Here is a 25905-nt window from a genome sequence, read left to right as displayed (position 1 = left end):
AGTGATATGCCCATTACAGTGGAATCACACAGAGCATTCCTGCCTGCAGATTCTCAGCAATACCTGAACAGAATACCGTATCCATTGTGTGCCCTGTAGCACACACAGGGCCAGAAATCAGTTGGGATAGGTCTTGTGCAGCATCCCCCATTCTGGCAACTCCAGATGTAAAGTTTCAACTTCAGTGGCTATGCTAGCTGGGGGGGTTCTGAGAGTTGTAGTCCTACACATCTGGATGTTGCCCAAGTTGGGAATACAGTTCTGCTATCATGATGGAGGACATGAACTGGCTGCTTTGGACATGTTTCACAACACAGCAAGGGCAATGGTGACAAGGCCCACTAAAACACATTGTAAAAGTCCTTTTTTTCCCCCCATCCCAGATTGATACTTATGATGTTACAGTGACAGAGGACTTGGGGGAGATCCAGCTGATAAAAATTGAAAAGCGGAAGTACTGGTTTCCTGATGACTGGTACCTTAAATATATCACTGTGAAAACACCAGTTGGGGACTACCTGGAGTTTCCATGTTACAGGTGGATTACAGATGAAAAAGAGGTGGTTCTCCGAGATGGTCGAGGTAAGCACTTTGCAATATTACATGAATAAGTGCACTCCTTGTTCTATGTGACAACCTTCAGATATTAGAACACTGCTAAACATCTTCACTGTCTCTTCTGTAGGCCAAACATACCCAGGTCTTTTAACTGTTCCTCTTTGGGCTTGGTTTTCAGTCTGCTCATCATCTTGGTAGCCATCCTCTTAACTCACTTCAGTTTGTCATTATCTTGAACTATGGCGCTCACAACTGGACACAGTACTCCAAATAGGGTCTGAACAGGGCAGAGTGGAACAGAGCAGGACTTTATGGGAAATGATATTCATGATTCCAACATTAACAGAAGATAATGTTGGAATCATGAATATCATTCCCCATGTTTCAGTGAAGCCTATCACATGATACTTGTTTTCCTGAGCTAGGATCTCTAGTTGTTTTGTTTTGTTTTTACACTCTGGGCATTGGCATAGAAACATCTGTGGTTTTGAGTGGTACCACCTACAGGCTTCTGTCCTTGAAACTCTATAGCCTGGCCTCCTACTTTTCTATTTGTGTTCTGCTTTTGAGCCCTTGGCTGCAATTCTGGGCTTTTGCCACCTTCCTCTTTTTGTTCTTCCCCTGTTGAGACTGGTAATGCACCTGCCAAACATTTTCTTCCAGTTGTGACCCATTTCTTTCCAGGAGTCTTCATGAAGGTAACATAGGCCATTTTCATTGAATCCAAATCCTTCTCAGTAACACAATCTAAGTAACCATTTCAATTTGCTGAATTCTAGGATCCTGTTTCTCTTCTTGTACTATGACCCTCAACTGGAAGGCTTAATGAAAAAACTACAGGTAGTCCTCGTTTAGCGACCACAATTGGGACCAGCAGCTCTATCATTAGCAAAGCGAAATCATGTGACCACAACTGTGCTTTTCTTTTCCCCACTCCCTCCCCCCTTTGGAATGCTCACCCTCTGGGGTGCTGGGATAGCCAGCTTGAAATTGACAAGACTAATCAGTTTCACACCTTTGGCTTTTGTTTGCCTCCTAACCACTCCTCCCTTTGGAATACTCACCCTGGTGCTGGGATAATGGGACTGGAAATAATGTTTGTATTTACATTCATTGGAGAGGAAGGAATTATAAGAGAGTAAGCAGGCACACAATGGGGAATACACTGGTCATAAATAAATAAAGGTCATAAATGCAGGCATTGGTAGTAAAGTTATTTTTTCAGCACCGTTGCAACTTTGAAAGGTAGTTGAATGAGGCAGTTGCTAAGTGCGGACTACTTGTGTTCCCTGTTCCTTCAGCATCCTACCCAAGGTCTAATTTTCTCTTGAGAATCTTTCAAGATCTCTTCTGACCATGTCATTTGTCCCCACACAAATCAGGAGGAAAGGATAGTTGTTGACAGAGAGAGGTTTGGGTAACCTCTCTGTCCATCAGCAATCCTATCACATTTTGGACATGGGCACCAGGAAGACAACAGACCTTACACAATGCCATATCAGATATACACATAGCTGTATCAGTTCTTCTCAGCAGGGAATCACCTGCAACCATGGCACACCTCTTCTTTCTTAATGTTGCCCTTGAGCTTCTTGATCCATGGGACTGCAAGTATCTTTCACAGTGTTCTGTGGTAGGATTAGCTCAGGTGGCTGCAGACTGTCCTCTAGGGAAAGTCTGGTATCCGATCCTGAGGTCCACTGGCACTGAGTGCCTCTTGATCTTCTTGCTTCTTTGAATCATATGTTTGCCTGTACTGCAAGGATTTCCCCCCCCCTTTTTCTATGGTGTTCACTTCTCTGAACACCATAGAAAAGGTACAGGGAATATTATCCTCCTTGATACGTTGCAGTGCAGAAACACTCCGGCTCCTTAGGTCCTCTTCTGACAAGGGAAGAACCTTGATTGCAGCAGGTGTGGTTTAGGTTCTTTATTCTTTATCTGGTCCCTGCCGTCACTTAGAAGATGTTAATTCCTTACAGGATTTTCTAGGAACTGGTATCTTGTATTCTAAGCAGAATTGTTTATTTGACTTTCTTATCCTGGCAAGGTATGTATGCCTTGGACATAGATAAGCAGTCTTTTCATAATCAAGGGTAAATCCAAGTAAACCTTATTGTGAGAAAGGGACTGAAAGCTTCTGCTTTCACATATACTGTTGTTTCATCCAAAGCAAGACAAACTCTGGGTTCAATGGTTATTGAAATAAACTGACTTCATATCTTCAGTTACGTTGGATAACTTCAATAAATCACGGTAAAATTAAACATAGTTCAGTGATAAGGCATAACATTAAACTTTGGCTAATCACAAATAGAATCAAAAGCTTTCAGTTTTTTGTTTGCAACTATGCCAGAGAGTTGGGAAGCTAAATTGGTGGCTTAAGCATAAACGAAGTCTCTTGTTTTAGTTTTATGATAAAAAATGGGAGGAAATCATGCCACTCTTTTTTGAAGGTGTAATGTTTGGTATTCATAGCTTGCTTATAGTCTGTGTGCCATCAATTGCCCACTCTGGCTTTAAAAGATTAGAGTTGTGCAGCATTTCAAACTTGAAGGCAAAAAAGTGCTTTTCAGAGCACTGGGATGATTAATAAGAATAATATTCTGTAGATGCTGTGGACTGAATTCCACGATTGACATAGTTGAATGATACAAAGTGTTTGAAAGGGACAGAAATAGTAAAAAGGAGGAAGAATTGCATTGTATATTAAAACTGTCTATACCTGCTCAGAAATCTGAGTGAATAAACTCAGCAATGTCATGAAGAACATTTGGGTTAAAAGAAATGAAAGAAAAGATAAAAGCAATACTTTTGTATTGCAATAGTTGGTGTCTGCTATCACTTGTCTGACCAAGGAGAAATGTTGATAATGACTTCCACACAATATAAAAATCCTTAAAGTAATACATACTCTGTAAATACCGAACATAACAAAATCCCTATACTCAGAAGACTGCTTTTGCATAAAGCCAACAGCAACTGTTGTCCTAATAGCTGGTCTGGTACTTGTGAATAAGATCTTGGAATAATAATTCATTGCAATCTGAATATAAGTAGTGTGAGCAGGGCGAATGGAATTTTAGAGGTGAATATGTGTAGTTCAGGGTTGAACTGCGGAGTCCTTGGGGTTCTCTGAGCTTGGTTCTTTTCTTGCAAATGTTTCATTACTTGGCTAGGTAACATCTTCAGTGCTGAAATGGGATGGGCTTTGCTCTCTATTTATATGCTGTGGTCTGCCTTGCCAGTGCTGGTGGGGGTGGGGGTTTTGTTTTGCTCCTCTGGCAGTTCCTTGATTAGCATATGTGTACTGCTTGATTTGGGGCCTGGTGGTAACCTTTGCTTATCTGGGTGATGATTGCTGGTGAGGCGATCTTCTGGTCTTTTGTCTCTTTTGAATAATATGTAGATGCTGTTTATGCATCTATACAACATCTTCCAACAAAATGGATATCCACATAATTTTATCAAAAAGTGCCTGACCACTCAACCTACTACAACACAACCTACACAAGCTATGAAAAGGATCACACTGCCATACATCAGAAACGTCTCAGAAACCAGCAACAGACTATTACAACCACATGGCATCGCTGTAGCACACAAACCAACAAAATCACTCCAAAATATCCTAAGTAAACCAAAAGACCCAGTAGCCCAAGAAGAAAAAGCAGGAGTCATCTACAACATACAATGTAAGGACTGTAACAAACACTACATAGGACAGACAGGCAGAAGACTAGCAGAGCACATCCACAAGCACCAACTAGCAGTCAGAAGACATGATGAAAATTCCTTAATCTCACAACACATGGACAGACTCAACCGTAGTTTTAACTGGGAAACTGTCAGCATTTTAAACCAAGCTAAATCCAAATATGGAAGAGGATTCTTGGAAGCCTGGTATTCAGACAAGGCAGCAATTAACAGACGGATAGAGATAAACAGCATCTACTTGCCATTCAAAAGAGACAAAAGACACCTTCCCATTTTAAATCCCATTTTAGCACTGAAGATGTTACCTAGCTGGGTAATGAAACGTTTGCAAGAACAGAACCAAGCTCAGAGAACCCCAAGGACTCCACAAATGGAATTTTAGGCGTGTGTTAACAGAAGCGCAGTTTCCAAATCATGGGAAGTAATAGTTTCACTTTATTCTGTTTTGGTCACTCTAGCAGAAGCATGCAGTTACCATGAGAATATTTTCCCCAAATTATGGCTATTTAAAATCTCCCAAGTTTTACTTAGAACATTTTTACTTTTAGCAGAGGAAAAATAATTCCAGTTTTGAGCATTTAAACTTCCATCAGAAATTCAAAAATATTCTTAGCCTCTCACTTAAAACAAAAAAGCTGAAAACCGTTAAAAGTTGAATTTCGACTGTAAACACACACATTTAAATAAAAATTTCCAATAGTTTGAAAAAATTCTGATTCGGTATGTAACCACAGAAAATAGATGCAATGGCACTAGGGAATATGGAACATTTGGAAGGAGAGTGCCCTGGAATGTATAGCCAGTATGAATGTATTGATTTCTCCTCATCCTCAAAGAAGTCCCATAGCAAAACAGCAGCTTATCTCCCTGCCTTTCTCTCTTCTCTGCAGCTGCTTTTTTATGTCATTGCAGTGGTTTTTACCAACCTCTCCTTCTCTATCCCTCTTCCTCCTCTGCCTCTAACACTGCTCAATTGTTGCAAAATTTGCTCCTGCACTTAATGCACTGCAGCTGCCTCTTTTGGCCTTTTCCCAATAGTATGTGAAGGCTTATTAATTGCAAATTGTAGCAACAAACAAGTCAGTATCCCCCACCATTTGACATAAAATGTTGCTATGAAGTTCTTCCATTAAGCTCAGGATTGCATTATAATATTTCAAGAGAGCATACGGCATCTCCCTTTCTGAGTATTCTAACTTCCTCTCCTACACCTAATTGCAAACAGTGCAGCTTTTCATCCATCTCTTCCCCTTTTCTAAAGCCTATTTTCCCTGATCAAACCCTGCCTTTCAACATGTTCCCCTTTCTGCTGCCATATTCTGTTTGCATAATTTTTCTCTCTTAACAAGAGTGCTGAGCTTCTCCTTTCCTCCACCTTCCTGTATAATAGATAGAGAAAGGGAAAAACACCTGACATTGAAGAAAAGCTGCATACGTAGGAAGTATATATGGAATAAGTATTTAATGAGAGTAAGCATCACATCATGATATAAATACAAATATTGTATATATGTAGAGAAGACTACATTAAGAAGCAATTAAAAGATATCAGAATGGTGGGATCTGATGGCATGTCTGCAGAAATATTAAAACTAATGGACAAAATTGGCACAGACCTTTGAACAAAATTCCAGAAATAAAACTAATATTTTTATTTCACAGCCTAAAGCAAGCAGTGGAAAAATGCAGCAAATACTGTGTGATAAATTTGATGAATCATGTTTTTAAAAGATTTCTTAAAACTAGTTCACAACAGGAGTTATTGGTAATATGAATCTGTTTTGAATGTTATCCAGTTTGGATTCAGGAATGAATTAGATACCAAGGATGGCATTTTTTTAAAGTATATAGAATCATAACAACTTTGCTAGATATATACAAAATGACAGATATGTATGCATTATTATGAATTAATGCTGAAAGCAAACAGCAGTTGTTAAAGTATTTATGGAATATTCCTTGAAACGCCACAAAACATTTTCAGTTATTATGTGGAGTGCAACATTGTCACCCTTTCTATTTAATATGTATTCTGCAGCTATTTTCAAAGAATTTTAAAAGAATTTTTTTAAAGGTATAAACATTAATGGCATAATAATAAACATTATGCAGATGACACCATTCTATTATTAAATAACAAATAAGATATACATATTTTATTTTATTATCAAATTTGTATGACCCCCAACTCCCTGTGACTCTGGGTATCATACAAACACATAGAACATATTTTGTTCTGTCAGATATATCTGTTGAGTAATCAGCAGCAGGACTATTGGTAGAGCAGCCCCCAATATTGATGCAGAATTACACCAATGTTAAACTCATTGCACTGAATCCAGTTCAAACTGCTACCTGCTACCTTTAAAGCCCTAATATATCAGGCAATCCTTTGGCAGAATTGGGTCTGCCTATCTGGTTTGGTCATTTAAAGAAAGCTATTGAAATCCCATCGCCTCACAGATAGATGGAGTATGGGTTAGATGGCAGGCCTTCTCTATAATAGAGAATACTCTCCTCACAGAAGTACATGTAGCCAACTGCAATTCCATTGGCAATTTAAATCTGGTTCTTTTCAGCATGTTTTTGGTCCGAGCTATTGACTGTGGATGCCTAACTTGGAGTTTGATTTTGATTTTGATTTTGATTGCTGTTTTTTTCCCACTCAATTAAATTCAATTTATTGGGGCAGCTTGCAATAAAACTCAACAAGATAAAATATACAATATAAATAGAATTATAAAAAAGAAAAAAAAATAAAGGACAAGCCAAATACCCACACATACCAACATATCTGACAGGACCACCACCAACCCTAACACAAAGGCCTGGGAGAACAGCCAAGTCTTTAAGGCCTTCCAGAACATCAGGATGGGAGCTGTCCGGATCTCAAGGGGATTCTCATCCCAGAAGGCAGGCATGACCAGGCCTTATGCCATGTAGGCTTTTATAGGCCATAACCAGCACATTGATTTGCACCAGAGGTATACTGGTAATCAGTGCAGCTTGTGAAGTTTTGTCTTGAAGTTGTATACCATTTGGGATTGAGGTGGGTTATGAAACTGTAAATAAATTGCAGGTGGCTCAACCTGCATGGTATATATAAATTGCATGGTGGCTCAACCTTCTCCAGCAAGGCATGAGTGACTCTAAAGAAGGGCTGCTAACAGCTATCTGTGGACACAATAAGAGTGGAAAAATAACTATATTTTGCTGTTCTTGTTGTCACTATGTAATCCCCAACATGAGCTCTTACTCATGATTGGGTGGATTCACACTTCATCTTCTTCCAGTGGTGTTCTAGGCATCTCTTCTGGTGTTTCATCTCCTTAAGTGCCTTGGAGAACCAAGGAGCATCCCAGGATTGATGCATAGTGAGTGGCCATACTGAAGCATAGGCCATACAGGCCCTCCTCACATGCTATTCCAGACAAAAACTAAGACCTCAGCCAAACCGCCAGTCAGATCCTTGGGAAGAACCCCAAGCTTCCTCTGGAATTCTTTAGGGTCCATTAGTCATTTGGGGTGGACTGATCTAATAGGTCTGAGCTCCCTGTGGGGGGGAAGCACCAGCAAGCCAAAAAGCAATCAGAAAGTCATCTGTGCATGGCAACAGTTTTTGGAGTTCTATATATAAGATAACTTCAGGCCTTTTTTCCTTTATTGTTGCTATGTTGATCTATTTAGAGATTCTGTTAATCATTTAATGCTGCTGCATATATTTTTACTTTTATTGTTGTTTTGCATATGGGGCAGTAAAAGATTCTGCTGGGTAGGGATGGGATGAGTATGTCAGATGTGCAGCCCTATGTTTATAACTTTATTAATAGTAGTTCTATTAACTTCGAGGGTGACTTTATTTGCTTCCCTAATATTTCTATTATTTCGAAATATTTCCTAATATTTGGATCCCTAATATTTCTAGGACAGTTGTTGCCATTGCTTAGTGCAGGAAATTACTCCCCTAACTTTTAGGACCCTATAAATATATATATTTTAGAAAGTATATTTTATGCTATCCTATGTCTTTGGTCTCTGCTGTATTTTAATGGTCAAATTTAAAACCTGCTTACATGATTTATGGCTTATATACAGTTGGATTTAATGTAGCCTCATCAGAGTAATTAGCACTATATAAGAGCAGTCTGAATCTAAAAGTTTTCTTGTTAGCTATTTAAAGGGAGTCCAATGTATTTACATTTTTGAATATAGAGAAATATGTGTCAACCTTGGGTTGCTTTGGAAGCTTTTGGGATTTCAAAGGCATATTGTTAACTGCTTTGTTCCTTAATTCTTTGTTTCTCATATTTCCAAGTGAGTGCAACTGGTATAGTGTTGTAATTCCCCAGAGTCAGGAATCAGTTTGTGCAGCAGGAGTGTTGCATAGGCATACCAGGGCAAGCCCATCACTGCTCGCACCATTGCATTCTAGACCAGTTGAAGCTTCTAGGTAGTCTTCATGGGCAGCTCCATGTAGAGTGCATTGCAGTAATGAGGTGACCTGGGCCGCCTGAACCAGGAAAGGGTGCAACTGATGCACCAGATGAAGTTGTGCAAACAGATGCCTTGGCCACAGATGCCATCTGCTAATTAAGCAGGAGCTGTGAGCCCAGGAAGACTCCCAAATTGCACACCATCTTGAATGGGGAAGTGCCACCCCATCCAACATGAAAGATGAAATATCCCCAGATCCAGGCAGCCCAAACACCCATAGCCACTCATTTTGGTAGGATTGAGTCAGAGTCAGTTCCTCCACATCCAAACCTGTACAACCTCCAGGCACAGGACAGAACCTCAACAGCCTCACTTGGCTGACCCAGAATCAAAAGATATAATTGGGTATTACAGTATACTGATGATACTGAACCCCAAACCAGTGGATGACCTCACTCAGTGGTTTCATGTAGACATTGAAAAGGAGAGGAGAGAGAATAGAACCCTGTAGCACTCCACATAGGAAGGGGCTAGGGAGTGCTCTCTTCTCCCCAACCATCACCACCAAAAACTGGCTCTAGAGAAAGGAAGAAAACCATTATAGAATGGTGCTCCCAAGCCCCAACCCAGGGAGCCAGCTCAGAAGCATACCATGGTCAGTGGTATCAAAAGCTGCTGAGAGATCAAGGAGGACAAGGATGGATGCACCACCACCATCCCGGCTCTGCCCCAGGTCATCTTTAAGCATGACTCAGTACTAAATCCCAGCCTGAAACCTGACTGAAATGGGTCTAGATAATCCATTTTCTCCAGGGTTCTTATCAGCTGCAGACCAACTACCTTCTCAACTACCTTCCCCAGAAAGGGAAGGTAGGAGTCTGGTTGATAGTTATTGAAAACCATTGGGTCCAAGGATAGCTTCTTGAAGAGGGTGTGCACCACTGCCTCTTTCAAGCCTGGGGGCATCACCCCCACCCTCAAAGAGGCTGTCACTACAGCATAGATCTAACTGCAGGTTACATCCCTGGCTGCTTTTGCAACCCAGTTGGATCCAGGAAACAGGTGCCAAGCTGACAGCAGAGAGACTCTGTCTAGTTCCTCAGGAGTCACCAGTTTAAACTCATCCCAGATCATACAATCAGACCATGCCCCAGGCACTTCAGCCTGCCTTGCCAGTCAGTGTCCAAATCAGAGTGAAGCTGAGTGATTCTATCTGCCAGATAGCCTGAATAATCCCCTTTTGTTATAATACGTTTTTGTAATAAAAGTCAATCCGCCATTATATTAGCTTTTTGTTCTTTTTAAATGTTCTATATCCATGTAAAAATATTAAAACTGCAATTCATCTTGCTCAAAATCATGAATATGATGAATTCAATGGCCATTCATCAAAGGCTTTGTCTGCATCAAGGAAAATCATAAGACACTTTCTTGATTATCTGAGAATATTTCTCGTATATGCTTTTGGAACAAATCCAGTCTGGTAGGATGTATTAGATCAGGCTATTTAATCTCTTTGCAAGTATAGCCATAAAAAGCTTGTAATCTACATTCTATAAAGAGAAAGGTCTATATAATTATGAACAAACTGGATATTCTGCTCTTTGTAGGTTGAAGAAGTAAATCTCCTTTGAAGCAAGGAAGAAAATACTTGATGTTGTCACATCTCATTTATTACATAGGTTAATGGTTTTGTCAAGATTTCTTGGAAAGTCATGTGCTGTATATACTTGTGTTGCAGAAAAGCCATCTGGTCTGGGGATTTATTCAGTTTCAATTTCTGTATAGGTTCTTTTGTTTCATCTTCTGTAATTGGATTATTGAGGTCTTCCTTTATTGATCTGTAACTTTCATGATCTATGTTATATATAAGTAGTTTTCAGTCTTTGGATTTGATGTCCGTTTTCTGTATAATTGAGAATTATTATTAATTAGATCATCTCCTCTGATGTTTTATGTAAAACCTCTTTACATCCCAAACAGAAGTAATACTCTTTTCTTTTGTTCTTTTTGCAGTTGATTAGCCAAATTTTTGTATGGTTTATTACTTTTTTCAAAATATTTTTGTTTAGTAAAATTTATCTTCTTATAAGTTTTGTTTAATTCCATTAAGTCTAGTTAATTATGAGTCACTTTTGGATCCGCTTGTGTCTTAATTTTGATTGCTTCAATTTATTCATCAATATGTCATTTTGCTTCTTCTGTATAACTTTCTTTCTACTAGGCACCAGAGAGGTAAGCAATCCTCTCATAAATGCTTTGCTGGAATACTATAGAGAAACATAACATCAGATATTATATTGGTTTGGAAAAAGTTCTTTAACTCATGTTTGCCCTTCAGTTTAATATATTCTTGCAGCAATAATATATTATTCAGTCTCTACCTTCTGGGTCTAGATGTTTCTCTGTACAAGCTTGTGGTTATTGATGATCTACATTAAGATCTGCAACTTCCACATTTAAAATTTGGTTAATGATTTGGACACCCAGCACATGTCTATTCTTGAGTAATTTTTTTTCAAACAAAAGAGTAGTAGGTATATTCTTTCTCCATCCATCTGATAGAGAAAATAATGACATATAATCTAAGACATTTGGGGAAGTTTACCAGAATTCCTTTTATATGACCCAAATCTTTCAAGATTTGGTGAGAGAACCCTATTCATATTGCCAAGAATCAAAATGTCTCCTCCTGCAATTTCCGCAAGGGTTTCGATTTTTTTTTCAGTAGATTTTGTTTTGTTGTTAGTTGGAGCATAAATTGAAACAATTGTTATTTTTCCATTAGTATCCATTTTTTCCTCATTAGAATGGTTAATTGATCAAAAGACCAAATTGATTATTCATATTTGTACATGTACGACATGAAACATATGGCAAATGTTTATTACATAATCTGGAGGAAACAATTCTGAAGATGACCATCAGTAATGTTCTGGAATGAATCACATAACAAGGTTTTGAAATTAATTTTCTGATACTCTTCTCTGCCACCCAAAAGCATTGTGAAATGTTAAAAGAAACTATACAATGTTTAAATGCTGAATATACAGTAAAATTAGATATATTTCTGTACTTCTGTAAAGCTTGAAATGTCTCTTAAGTTATATTGATAATTCTCTCTTGGTCCAGCTATGTGATTTTGCTAGTTCTAGGAATGGCTTTTGAGGAGCTGAGCTTATTATGATTGTAGTAGTTCCTGGTTTTAATGTAACAAACAGTGGTTTATCATAATGGGATTGAGGCAAGCCAGCATCCAGGCTTCTGTGCCCCCAGTTCTTGTTATTCTACAGTAAACATTGGGGAAATTGGAGTGTTTGCTTCTAAATTTCCTAAAAGAAACATTAGATTGTAGTTTTCTTAACTGGATTTTTAAAAAAATCTTAAAAACCTCACATGACATGGCAGTTTGTGGTTAACATCAAATAAAAGTGATCATTTCCAAACTATGAATAGAAACCCAAGAGGATGGGGAAACTAGGCCTATACCTGTCATGATAATGTAATATTTAGTATTATACCTAAACATAAACCACCTACGACAAGATACAAAAAAAAACCTTCCTACTCTCACTCATTTTAAAAATGAACATCATGAAAATGATAATAGTTGGCCATTTTAAAAAGTTAATGTAATTCTACATTGCACTAGAACAAAACATTGAAAACCACCAAGAGTCTGGTGGACAGCAGTAGTGCCAACCTGATGAGATGCTTTGGCTGAAGTTTTAATTAATGTGGAAAAAGATGCTGCAACAGACCCTGATCACTACAGCATTACCTTCAGAATTGGAATGCTTGAGAATTAGGATGCATGATACTGAGGTGGCAGCAGGCCAAGGGGAAGTAGGATTCAACTGAAAGTGGCCCCTCCATCACTTGGACAGGGAAGATGACTAAATAATTTCCTAAGAATATAAAGCTGCTGACCATCTTTTTTGATTGCAATGATTTTAATATACATTAAATAAAAATAAAACAATTGTATGACATATTTCACAGCTTTAAATTATCCTTGCATTTCATCACTCCTGCAGCAAAGCTTTTTGAAGATGAGAAGACTCAAATCCTTAAGCATCACAGACGTAAGGAACTGGAAGAACGCCAGAAGTTGTATAGGTGAGTTTTCATAAAACAGGGGTCAGCAACCTTTTTAGGGATTGAATATCATTCACAATCATGTGTAAGGGTCCAGGCATTCCCTCCACCTTTAAATAAAAATCTTGAAACCTTGCAAGAACCATCCAGTCCTGTGAAATTTCAACATTCTCCTCCCCAAATATCCTGTTTTAATTTTCAATAGTACATTGAAGAAATCCGATTAAATAACATTTCAGATTTTCCTAGTGTAAGTGTACTTTGAATCATAGGTCTACTTTGTGATAGGTTGGATAGGGTTAATTTTACTGTTTAGCTTCAAGTAACCTATTCTGCATACTTTTAAAAGCATATGTTGTATTTGACTTATAAGAACACATTGAATTACATTCAGTGCTGATCTTGTGGGCACACTGGAATTTTGAGTAAGAATCAAATATATAGCCATGCTCAGAGTCTTTGGGCAAATAATTCACCCCAATTTTTATTAGTTATATGTTCTGAGGATAAAATAAGATAGACACTCATGTGCACAGCCTTGATCTCCTAGAGAAAAGACAGGTTATATTTAACACATTTATATAGCTGCCTATCTACCAATGGGAATTCTAGAGTTAAAACATAATACACAATTAAAAGAACAAAATAGAGGCCACTGTAATAATGCCTTACCATCATGTCCCACACATATACCAGGTTCCATTAACATCTGCCCCCAGTGCCTAGGAGAAGCCAGGTCTTCACATTCTTCTGGAAGGCCAACAGAGTCAAAGCCATCTGAAACTTGGAGGGGTGGGGTTGGGGAGAAGGCTGTTCCATAAGGCAGGTGCTATGACAGAAAGCACACTTCCTAGGACCCAGTGAGACCTGGAACGTGCCCACTCTGCTCAATCAGTGGAATGGGTAGAAACCACTGGGAATAGGAAGTCCCACAAGCAACCTGTCCTATGCTATCTTATGCTTTAAAAGTGATAACTAGCATCTTGAATTGTACCCAGAACTGGGAGCCAGTACTCCTCTTCCTGTAGATATTAAATAGGAGCAAGGGAAGAATCAAACCCTGTGGTACCTTGTAAAGCAGAGGATAGTGGACCTCTTCTCCACTGACCTGAACCAACCTCAGAAGAAAGAGAACAATCATTGGAGAACCATGCCTCTCACTCCCAACCCCCTCAACCAGCTCAAAAGGATACCTGACTGATGGTATCAAAAGCCTCATCAGTCAAGGACCATGTCCTGCTTCAGATTTCAATTACTGGCTCACAAACAGTTGCTATGGTAAATCAGAGTTTACTCAAGGTCAGGAGGTAATAGTATGCAAACCAAGTCACAGGCACTTGCCTGAATGATTTGCTTTCAAATAGGAGCACACAGAAAAATAGTCCAAAATCAGTCCAAGGTTCAGAGCATTGTGTCAGGGTTGTCAGTCAGTCCAAGGGTCAGAATTCCTCAGGCAGAATCCACACATGAGTGTCATGTAAGACAGTTGTTTCCAGCAAAAGGAACATAGGTCAGGGCTGCCTCTTAAATCAGGCTGCAGCCAGCTGTCACTAATCAAGAGATTTACTCCCTTGCTTGGCAAGAAGTCTCATAGACCATTGCTGCTCTGCTCTCTTCTCTATTCATTGGGTGTGGGGGCTGGGAGGCCTTACAGCATCCTCATCTGACTTCTCCAGCTGCTCAGGTAGTGCCTGTGTTTGATCAGCTCATGTGATTCCTGGCTCCTGAGACTGACATTCCACAGGTTCAGCTGGAGCAGTTTCTTCAGGTTAGATTCAGAATCTGAGTCCTGTGCCTGGGCCATGAAAGACCAGGACAGATATACTGTCCCCATCTCAAGCTTGCTAAAGGTCACCTACAAGCATGATCAGTGCCATTTTAATACCATAATCTGGCTTGAAACCCAACTGCAACAGATCTGGATAATCTGCTTCCTCCAGAGCCCTTTGAAGTTCCAAGCCTACCATCTTTTCAACAACCTTACTCTTTGGCATTATGTTAACACATACCTCAATGCTCGAGACCAGCAAACTCCTAAAACTTTGACCATTATGGAGGTAGTCACACTTGCTGATGATCAATTGATCAAGGGCATTTGATTAGCAGCACCTGGCTGCTACTTAGCCTCTTCATACCTATGGAAGCAGTAAGGGTGTACTTAGTTTTTCACACATGGCTTCTTCATTTTGGCTTTCTTTTTGTAAAATAAATGATGACATGGTATAATATGTCTTGTGTTGCTGTTCATCTGAGGTTGTATTTACCTACTTTTGAGAACTGCTAAGGACCAGATGATTTTTATTATGTCCTGATACGTAAAACCATAGAACTCAAAGAGAGTGTACTTTCTTTTTCACACAACTGTACCTTTATACATTCTAGACAATTTCTCCAGTGACATATATGATATATCATTTTATAAAAATTATCTTTGAAATTATAAAATAATGTAAATTTCAGTCCTTTCAACCACATATTCTCCCACTGTTCCACTTGTATATTATAACCAAAATTTTCAACCCACTTTATCATACATTCTTTCACTTGTTCTTCTGTTTCAAATTTCAATAGAAGTTTATACATTTTAGCAATAACATATTCATCATTTGTACACAGTTCTATTTCAAACTCAGTCTTACACTGCTCAAATCTGAAAAATCTTTTGTCTACTTTAAATCTTTCTAATAGTTGTACATAGGAGAACCACTGACAAGTGTAACCTTCTGCCACCAGATCTTCCTTTGATTTTATTTTACGTTCTCCTTAACAAAATTCTAATATGTCACAATAAGTTATCCATTTGAACTTACTTACCATCTCTCTTCTATGAAATGCTTCTTGTACTAAGAGCCACAAAGGTATTTTCAGGCACAACCTGGGTTTGTATCTATTCCATATTCTCAGTAACTTAACTTAGCTTTGTTGTACCATAAGTATCCATGCCACCCAAAAACTCATGGAGTTCTTCTAACTCCAAAAGCCTTCTGTTTTCAGCAACATCCACTCTTTCATCCAAACAAGCTGCAAAGTATAATTTCAAATCAGGTAATCCCAATCCTCTTCTTTCTTTTACATCTTGTAACACCTTATATTTAACTCATGGGTTTTTTTCCCCTTGCCACACAAATTTAGATATATCTTTCTGCCATTGTTTAATTGGTACATCAGTTATTAAAGCAGATATTGCCTGAAATAAAATTAATATTCTAGGCAAAACATTCATCTTAATCACAGAAAATCTCCCCAGCAATGACAGCTGTAATTTCTCCCATCTTAACATATCTTTTTTAACTTCATTCCATGTCTTAACATAATTATTTTGAAACAACATACAGTTCATATTTGTTATAATAATACCCAAATATTTTACCTTCTTCTCAATCTTAAAACCCATTTTATTAATCAATTCTGTTTGATCTTGTGTCTTCATATTTTTTGTTAACATGTTTGTCTTCTGTTTGTTAATCTTGAAACCTGCTAATGCACCAAATTCTTTTAGTTTTCCCATTAATATTTCAATTCCCTTTAAAGGATCTTCCAAAAACAGCAAAAAGCTCTTAACTTGTAAGTCTCTTTTTAAATTTTTACTCTCACAATCCTCTCATTCTGTCTTATGTCTCTATTCAGAATTTCAAGAACCAAAATAAATAGAAGAGGAGACAGTGGGCAGCCTTGTCTCATTCCTTTTTGTATCTCACATGGTTTTGTTAAATCTCCATTAACAATAATTTGTGCTTTCTGTGAAATATAAATTGACTTTACCCGTTTTATAAAGTTCTCTTCAAAATTCGTATCATCCAAAACTTTAAATAAGAGAAAAATATTTAAATAAGAGAAAAATCCCTTTTTCCATGTCACAGTTCAATTTCAGCACAAGAGTTTCTGCAGCACACATTTCTGCAGTTGGATCGATAGCCACTGTGGTGAGGCTCACAATTAAAAATAATATAAGATGTCTAAATAATTATTTTTCTTGTGAGCAGACATATTAGGGTAAGTGAAATTGCCAATTACTACACATTGTATTCTTTGGATGTTTCCCTGAATTCATTTACATCTAAGCATATCCGCAATACAATATTGCTTTGGTGTCTGTGTTCATTGAGATCTGTGGAAAAGTCTGTCTATATGAGGTTTTTAACCTGTTTTACTTTTCACATATCACAAAATAATCCCCATTATATCTTTCTTTCTCCTGCCAAAATGTTTGCCACTAGAGGTGGCAGTATCTCACTGATTTTCTTCATTCTGCCAGTTTATAACTACCAGTTTGGATGTGACTGAAAATAGGAAATCTCAGTTGGAATAAAGAGGAAATTTATGGTTTGAACTATAATTGATTTATTGAAGGCTTATAAGATTCTTCAAAATACAATAATATCCTGGAATTTCATTCTTTCTGGGCCAATTACTGAGTGCTTATTTTTCCAGATAAAGCAGAGATAGGCCAGTTCTTTTTTTGGAAGCTTTAATATACAGCATAATGTTGTGGCTTTGCCAGATTATTTACCAGCTTCTTCAGTCATACTGAATGCATTGATTTGGCAGGAGGATCCTCCCAAACAAAATAAAAATGCTTACCAGAAAAGCTGGATTTAATTTTTCACACCCTTAGTATTATCGCTGGGAATTTATTTTAGTTACAATTATAGGCTAGAATAAAGAATTGAGTTAATCTTTGGCTTAATTTGGGAGTTAGTATGCTCCTGCTTCTTGCTTTGGGGTAATGGGTTGGTAGTTCCTGCTGCCACCAAATTGCTGCGCCTAGCATCCAACCCATAATACTGTTGTGTATGAGAGATCAGAATCTCAAATTCTGTGCTTTCTGGTGACTGAAAAATCAAAACAAAAAATGAAATAATTTCTATAATGTGAGCTCCTGGCCATATAGCATAGAAGCATGATGTCTTAAACAGTTCTAGGCTGCACTAGAACAAGCATGTCTAAGATATGTGAGATCCTTATTTCCCTCTAATCTGAACTGGTGAGACCACAGCTGGTATACTGTGTACAATTTTGGGCATCATATTTTTAGAAGATATTGACAGAACAGATTCAGAGGAGGGCACCAAAAATTACACAAGGATTTGAGGACAGGTGGAAGGAATTTGAGATGTTCAGTCTGAGGAAAGAAGACTGACATGATTTCAGTGTTCAGATACATAAAAGGGTGTCTTAAGAAAGATGGTCAGGAACTATTTTCCATTGCCACAGAAACTATGACCAGAAATAATGAATATAAGTTACAGCTATCTATATTTTATTTAAATATAAATAATATTTTATTTAAAAGTTATTTAAGTTTATTTTAAAACTTCTTGACTGTAAGATCTGTACAACAGTAAAGGTTTGAGATTCTCCATGTATGGAGGTTTCAAAGAAGAGGCTGGACAGCCACCTCTCAAAGATGGTTTAATTGGACACTACAGAGAGGTGGACTAGATGATTCTTGTGATCCCTTTCAACTCTACAATTCTATAATTGTGTGGTTATACCAATGAAGATTAAACCCTTCCTCCTGTCCTATCTCAAAAGTGATCGATAAAATCAAACTTTTTTCAAAAATAAGGAAAATGTAAATTCCCTTTTTAACTTTTGCATATTCATATACTGACATTCAATGTTGAAGATAAATTGCACAGTAGCTTAAATCTCAAGATACAGCAACTGCTAACACGTTAAATGTGAAAAATCCAAAATAAAATATAATGTTCCAGCAGACCACAAGATGACACTGGGCTGTTACAAATGGAGATGTCTGCCCAGATCTCTGAAAAGACGGATGGATTTCAAATTAATATTGCAGATTATAAGAAGATAACTTCATGAATGCAGCCTGTAGAATGAGTGAATACTGAAGTTTAAAAACTCTGTTCTATAACTTATACAGACAGAAACAGAAAATGGGACTTTAGTATAGCACAGAAAACTGAAATTAAATCAATTGAAATTCCTGGCTACACATTTACCTATTTCTAACACAAACAACAGTTGTCTGCACCAAAACAGTCTTCAGTTACCCAGCCTTCAGTTACCCAGTTCAGTTACCCAGTTACCCGTCTTCAGTTACCCAGCCTTTCCTTTATCCTAGAATTCCAAATTTTAATCAGACTGCACTTTTCCAAGTGTCCATTCACAGAGTTCAACAGAGTTCTGCCCTTTGTTTTAAAATGGCCAAACATCTTCTATCTTGAACAGAGGGAGGGGCTGGGTTACCTATGCCCCATGCAGATTTCCCTGCTAACAGAAAGGACAGTAATGAGCACTTTGAAGGCAGTGTTCCAAAAGTGTACCCAAAGCCAAATGTTACCATAAGCCTGCCTATGCTATTCTGTGAAAGCTAGAATCATTACTCAAAAGACTATTTTACAAGCCACTATACTGTTGTCTCCATCCTATCAACTAGGATGGAGTTGTATATATTATATGGTATACTGACATACTCAGGTTATTTGGGATTAGCCCAGTTTTAAATGTAGTAAAATAGATATATTATTTGAATAAATTCAGTTCTAATGAAGCTGTTTTAATTTTTTTGTAGAATAAAAAGCAAAGTTTGACTTACCTTAGAGTACCTGTGCAGCCCATTCAACTGAAGCACTTTATTTTTGATCCCCATGCCACTGTTGCTTGAGATGTTCTCCAGCAATTAGAATTTTCTGATGAATCATATGGGGCTTCTAACTCATTTTTAGAAAAAGAAGATGTTGGAATTAATGTAAAGTATTTGCACAGCCTCTGGAATAACAAGCTTGAATGGTAAATCAATGGAAGGAAGTTTTAAAGAAAGTAAAATTAGTTTTCTTTGAACTTATAATTAGATTAATTCAATTTCTGGTATACTAGACACTTCAGAGAGTATTTAGGTTTGGTTACAATCACCTTGTTGGAGATTCAATTCATACAGTAAGTTGGAACATTATCTTCTGTGGTTTACATTTGTCCTGTTTCCATATTTGGGGCTGAAATCAGTTTATACGTTTCTGTATTAATTGTTGCATGTTAAAGATGCTTATGTTTTTCTTGGCTATATCTCCAGTATAAGGCCATCCACAGGGGGTCAAAAAAATCAAGATACCAGGTACGACTGCATGATCAAAGCCACAATGCTTTTTAATGTATGTTGCACACAAATAAAACAGGCAGAGCTTTGTGTGGTCATGCCCACTACCTTGACTTCTTTGATACCCTACCTATGGATACCTCTGCCCTATTATATGGAATTTATCCAGACTTCAAGACTAATATGGGATGCAGGTAGCCAGAATAATAATTTTAAAATACTGGAAAGACAAATCATCACCTGATTTGTAGCAGTGGATTACTAATAGTTAGTGTTTGTCAAAATTTGAATTCATTGGTTGTTGCTTTTTTTGTCCATTTTTATATTAATTTCAGTGATATATTACATTGTTAACACTGATGTTGTGCAGGGGGGTTATGATCTTCTGCCCACTTCTGGCACCCCTACCACATGTTCTGCATTGGTTTGTAATTGTTCCACAGTGTTCTTGCTCCTCTTCTAAGTTCAGTATATTTCTTCAGATAGAGCTAAAGAGCTCTCTTGAGCAGTGCAAACGTGATCCAATCCAGCTCAGGTTTGCCAGTTGCTATTGTCCTTTGCTAAATCCAACAGCCATTCTTCTACAGCTATTTGCTATCTATATCCATCTTAGCTGCCAGCCATTTCCAAATTTTTCCTTCCCAGAGTTCTCCCTGCTGGAGTTCAAAACAATTTATATAAACAAGGAACTGATAATCATTTGTTTGATCTGAAATGTGTTAATATTTTTAGCTATTTTATTCTTAGTCTTGAAAATCACTCAGAGTTCTGTTCAACAATTCCTGTTTTTACCTAGATGGGCAGAGTGGCATCCAGGTTTTCCTTTGAACATAGATGCCAAATCTCATAAGGAGTTGCCTCGCAACATCCAATTTGACAGTGAAAAGGGAGTCGACTTTATCTTGAACTACACCAAAGCGTGAGTATAGTAATGGCTCTCATTTAAGGTTGACACTGTAGATTGGTATTGAAAAAGAGGAAAAATATGTCTGAATTAATTAAAAGAACATTTTAAAATAAATTTGATCCAAATAATTATATTTTGAAAGCAGTATAGAACAGCACATTATATTTTGTATAGGAATACAAATCAGAAAGAATCAAAGCTACGTATGCAACTACAAATCCTATATACTACAATTACAGTGTAATCTGTTAAATAGATGCTCCATTTTTCCCCAGATAAATTTGCATAAGATTACAGATGGATAGTCCTCTAAATGGGAGGGGGGCAAAGTTCTATATTAGAGTCTACTGTATTTAAAACGTAATGGAGATTTGAGGATCAGGGAGTATAATTCACTTTCCTGCCTGGAATTACATCATTTGGAGTTTTTTTTCCCCAGGCTTTGGAGAGGTCCTATCCCTGAACCACTTCCATTCTCGCTAAAATCGCCCAAAACATAGGCTGAAATTGTGCCACTGACATTTGGCTGTTTTGCAGCTGAATTTTGACAGTATGATATTAGGATGCTAGGTGGGGTACATGACGGTCAGGATGATTGGCATTGTCCTAAATGCTAAAGCAGGAAGTAGAGATGCCAGTTTTTTAGCCAGATTTTTAAAAATAAGTTACTTCCGCTCAGGACTAACATGGTTATGGACGTGTCTGGGGCATGTTGGAGGAGTGCGGAAGCTATGATCCTGTGGATCCATGACCTGCTCAGTGTGAACTTCCCTCAGAATACTTGTAGTATAGATTGAGCAGCTCTCTGCCTAATGATACGCAGTATGCCTGTGGATACGTTTCTCTCCTGTGGTGTAATGTAAATAGTTCTAATTTATTGACTACTATATTATTTTATAGTTTATGTTTAAATCTGTCAACTGAGGTTTCTTCAGTTTTACTTTGTAAAATGAATTAGCACATACATTGCTATGAAACGTAGCACTGAATTATTTCTAATTATTTATTGTAATTTGTTTGGCTTGTAGTTGGTCAGTGAAATAACCCATGCATACATCATTAACTTGCTCTTTTTTTACTTATATTTTAAAAATTGTACTTAACATTATTCCCTTTATACAGGACATATACTGGAAGAAGGCATCTTTATCTGGTCTTCCTATCAATAATTAGAAATCACCAAATATTTAGCAAGCATCTGTTCTACAGTCACCCCACAATTTGGAAAGTAGCCTACTGTAGCTTATAGGGCTGTTTATAACCCATAGTCTGATTTCATGATAGCCCTAGTTTAATTTCAAAAGGTCTCTGCAATCAGACAGTTCAAATGTCTAGGAAGAGTTGTCTCCCTTTTCACCCCATACTTCTTAAGAGAGAATGTGTCAGAAAAAAATGAGAGGAAGAAAAGGGGGGGGTGATAAATAATTGCTTTTGCTTCTGACCCCATTTACTCCTTGCTTGAGCTCCACCCAACCTGTTGCTCCTGATATTGCACCAAAATGGAATGCAACCATTGTTAGGGGAAAAAAAAAATGTTGCCCAACCTTGATTTAAATCCAAGCCTGCTTGTTTTGGCTTAGTTCCAGACCTGAAATCACAAATGGCTCTTAACACCTTTAACTTTCAACATGAAAATTTTAGGCTAAACACTTAAAAAGAGCCAAAGGTTGCCTGGTTTATTTAGGTTAGAAGCTAGGTTCTTTTGTATTCTGAGTTTTAACAATTGACTGGGGCAAAATTAGATGACATTTGCAAGCAAAATCACACCTATGAGGATAATCCCTGCAACCTTTCAGAGAGGTTGAGGCATTTTCATGCAAAATGGTCTTTACAAGTTGGAGAGGATTCATTGATCCTTCCTCTTTTTTGCTGGTAATATTTGTGAAAACTATAGATGTTGTAGAGGTCCAATATGAAATTTCTTTCCTTTCAAAAAGTTTCCTGTACTTTTTGGAAGACAGGCTCTCTTTCCAAAATGAACAGGAGAATAACAACACATTTTGCTTTATATCTCTATTACTAGAAGAGTTAGTAAAACTGGGTATTGGAGGATTATATCTTATCTAGGAGTGGGCCTATAGGGTCATGAAACAGGTGTAAAAGTTGTTAAAAAAAATGACCTATAAGGTCATGAAACAGTTGTAAAACACTGAATTCTGGAAAAGATAGGAATTATCTTAAGAAACATATAGCATTCCTTCAGTTATCAACCAAGACAAGAAGCAGGGTAGAACCATATGCAAGGATTTTTATACACCTGGCTGTGATATAATAAGCAGCTCTACTGTAGATGATTCAGAGCAGAATAGGTTTTCAACCTCCATATATTAAAAAAACAGATACTTTACTGAAGTTGTATTCTGATTTGTGTCCATTTCTGAGAAGTAGAAGCTGGAACAAAAGGACATTTTAAAAAAGAAAAAATTGTGGGAGAGATGGAAGAGAGTCATGTTGCAACCATAACCATACAGTATTCTGTTTTGGGGGTTTTAGAATGGAAAATCTCTATATCAACCGTTTCATGCATATGTTCCAATCTTCCTGGAGTGACTTCGCAGATTTTGAGAAGATCTTTGTCAAAATAAGTAATACAATCTCTGGTGAGTTTAATTATAATTGTTGATAACTTGCATGAAAAATAAGTTAATTATATTGCAAATTTCAAGACTGACATAATCAAATCAGTCCCAAATCTGATGCCTACAGAGGTTATAAACACAATTGTCAATTTTTGTTAGCTTGACACCTCAAATCATAGAGGAACACAAATTAAAAAAACAACTGGAATTTATAGAAAGGTATGTTATATTTCTAAATTGATTATTTCGAAACTTCTTGTGCCTGAGGGCAGTTATAGAATCCTAAGTGAATGTTATGAATGCAATTCATAAAATCCATGGAATAGGAATTCACAAAATGGTTTTCATGTGGGAATGGCTATTAGCAAAATAACCACAATGTATAAAAGAGCAGACAAATACCTATAATAATATGCACATTATGAACAATTTTAATATAAAACAATAAAAATGCAGGGTCCTCCAGCGTACCAAGCAGAATTACATGAAGAAAATATTCACCAAGCCCATGTTGAAATAGTTCTAGTATGAGCAATCCACAAATCTTAGTATAGTCTGTACCAAATTTATTTATATATTTATTCATTCATTTGTTCATGCATTCTAAATCTGGGATGAACTGTGGGGAGCTATTATTTCATTCTGATTACATATCAAAATCAGTTTATGTATAGGCAGTAGGCATTAGTGATAATCATATCTATGCTGTCCACAATTCCGGTTCATTATTTTTGACATATCAAACCAAGCCATCAAATTCTAGCATGGTCATCAGTTTCATCCTTTTGAGTATGAATGGGTTTTCCACTTGCTGAGTCTCTTTGGTGGTTCTGTAAACCAACAGTATTTGTTAAATTATTGTTATAAAATGTTATTTTGAAATGAAGTTTTGTAATACATATCTATGTATTCTACAAAATGCTTAAATTTATCCATTAAAGTAAAAAAGGTAAATTACATTTTTTGTAATTTGCTTTCACACAATTTTTAACACAATGAAATGAACAAAACTCTCATTTCTGCAGAGTACAACAATTGACACCTATTGAACATACAACAAACTTCAGAAATTGATGTGTCTCTTGCAACTTTGCTGGTGTGGCACATAGTTATCTTACAAGTGTCTGTAGAAGTATATATATTAGTGAAATTCAGTTTTTTATTCATTTTATTTTATAAAATTGGAAGGTTCTATCACTGTTTTGTTATAGGGCTGGGGGTGGCTGCTGCCGGGTGCACAAAGGCGCACAGGTGGCCGGTGTGGCATGAGCGCACCAGGGCTTGGGCTTGGGGTGGCTGCTGCCAGGTGCACAAGGGTGCGCAGGTAGCCGCCACAAGTGGGGATGCTGCAGGCACCATAGACAGGCCCCTTGGGGGGAAAAAGCCACAGGACTTACCAGAGCAACTTGCAACCTTGACTTTGCTTGTGGGAAGCTGGCAGGGAAGGTCATAAATGGTGATCACATGACATGGGATGCTGCAGTTGTCATAAGTGCGAGCTGGTTGCCAAGTGCCCAGATCATGATCACATGACCATGGGGGTGCTGGGACAGCCGGAACTTTGAGGACCTGTCATAAGTACCACTCATTCAGTGCTTTCACTGAACAAGTGGTTGTAAACCGAGGACTACCTGTATTGCAAAGTTTGATAACTCTTATCGTAGGAAGTTACATAGTATCCTTATATAGAATATCTTCTGTTTTAACATGAAAACTATTTTCCCCTTTTTGCGTGTTCATCCTGTTGAAAAGGATTATTTGTGAAAACTAAATTTGGTGATTGTGTTGTCTAGAGCTCATATATCTATTTATCCTCACTATTCTCATTAAAGAAATGAGTCAAAAACATTATGCTTGTTCATTTATTTTTTGAGGAAAATGATCCAAATGTTTTTAACTCATTTCTTTAATTGGGTTCTCTTTATCTAGTTTTAGGACTTGTGTGAAGAACATCACATTTTAGGTCATATTTATGCAGAATTATTGAACATTCAAAACTTCTAAGCATCACTGTAGATGATATGAAAAAAACAACAACTATATTTTGGAAGAATCACTTTAATTTGTGTTGAAATCACAAAAAAGGACAACATGTCTCTTGTTAAAAATTCTTGTATAAGCAGCTCAGGTGGAAATACCTGCCACTTGGAAAACTGCTTCTGGACTACTTCTGTCTAAGTCAGGTGTTAGCAACCTATGCCGAGCAGATTGGATCTAGCCCAGTACCCGAAATCATCTGGCCTGTGGTCCCCAAAATAAATATATCCAGTCAGCCTGCAAGAAAGAGGGAGAGAGTGGTCATCAATTTAGCTGCTTTTGTGAGCGCTTGCTGCTTCACTGGGTGGCTAATTTGGCAACAGGTTCACCAGCCTTTTTGGTGTGTGTGCGTCTTCAAGTCAGTCTTGATTTCTGGCAACTACATGGGAAGTCCCTTCCATTTTCTTGACAACATTTTTGGAAGTGGTTTGCCATTGCCTGCTTCCTACATTTGAGAGAGAGTGACTGGCCCAAGGTCACCGAGCTGGCTTAATGCCTAAGGTGGGACTAGA

The 25905-nt window shown here is 37.5% G+C and overlaps 1 protein-coding gene across 1 annotated transcript in view; it reads left to right on the top strand.

The window, feature by feature from the left end:
• ALOX5 (arachidonate 5-lipoxygenase) overlaps positions 1-25905 on the top strand; it is a 93976-nt gene that overhangs the window by 5489 nt on the left and 62582 nt on the right. The window contains exons 2-5 of the mRNA XM_088153226.1: positions 384-582; positions 12747-12828; positions 20667-20789; positions 23271-23377. Coding sequence (XP_088009352.1) covers positions 384-582; positions 12747-12828; positions 20667-20789; positions 23271-23377 — 511 coding nt within the window. The remainder of the gene's footprint in view (positions 1-383; positions 583-12746; positions 12829-20666; positions 20790-23270; positions 23378-25905) is intronic.

Source organism: Python bivittatus, unplaced genomic scaffold, assembly GCF_059951505.1.
Source record: "Python bivittatus isolate LINGU-HERP-01145 unplaced genomic scaffold, Pbiv_v1 ctg000700_np1212, whole genome shotgun sequence".
Lineage (NCBI taxonomy): Eukaryota > Metazoa > Chordata > Lepidosauria > Squamata > Pythonidae > Python > Python bivittatus.
This window is presented reverse-complemented; position numbering and strand designations above follow the sequence as displayed.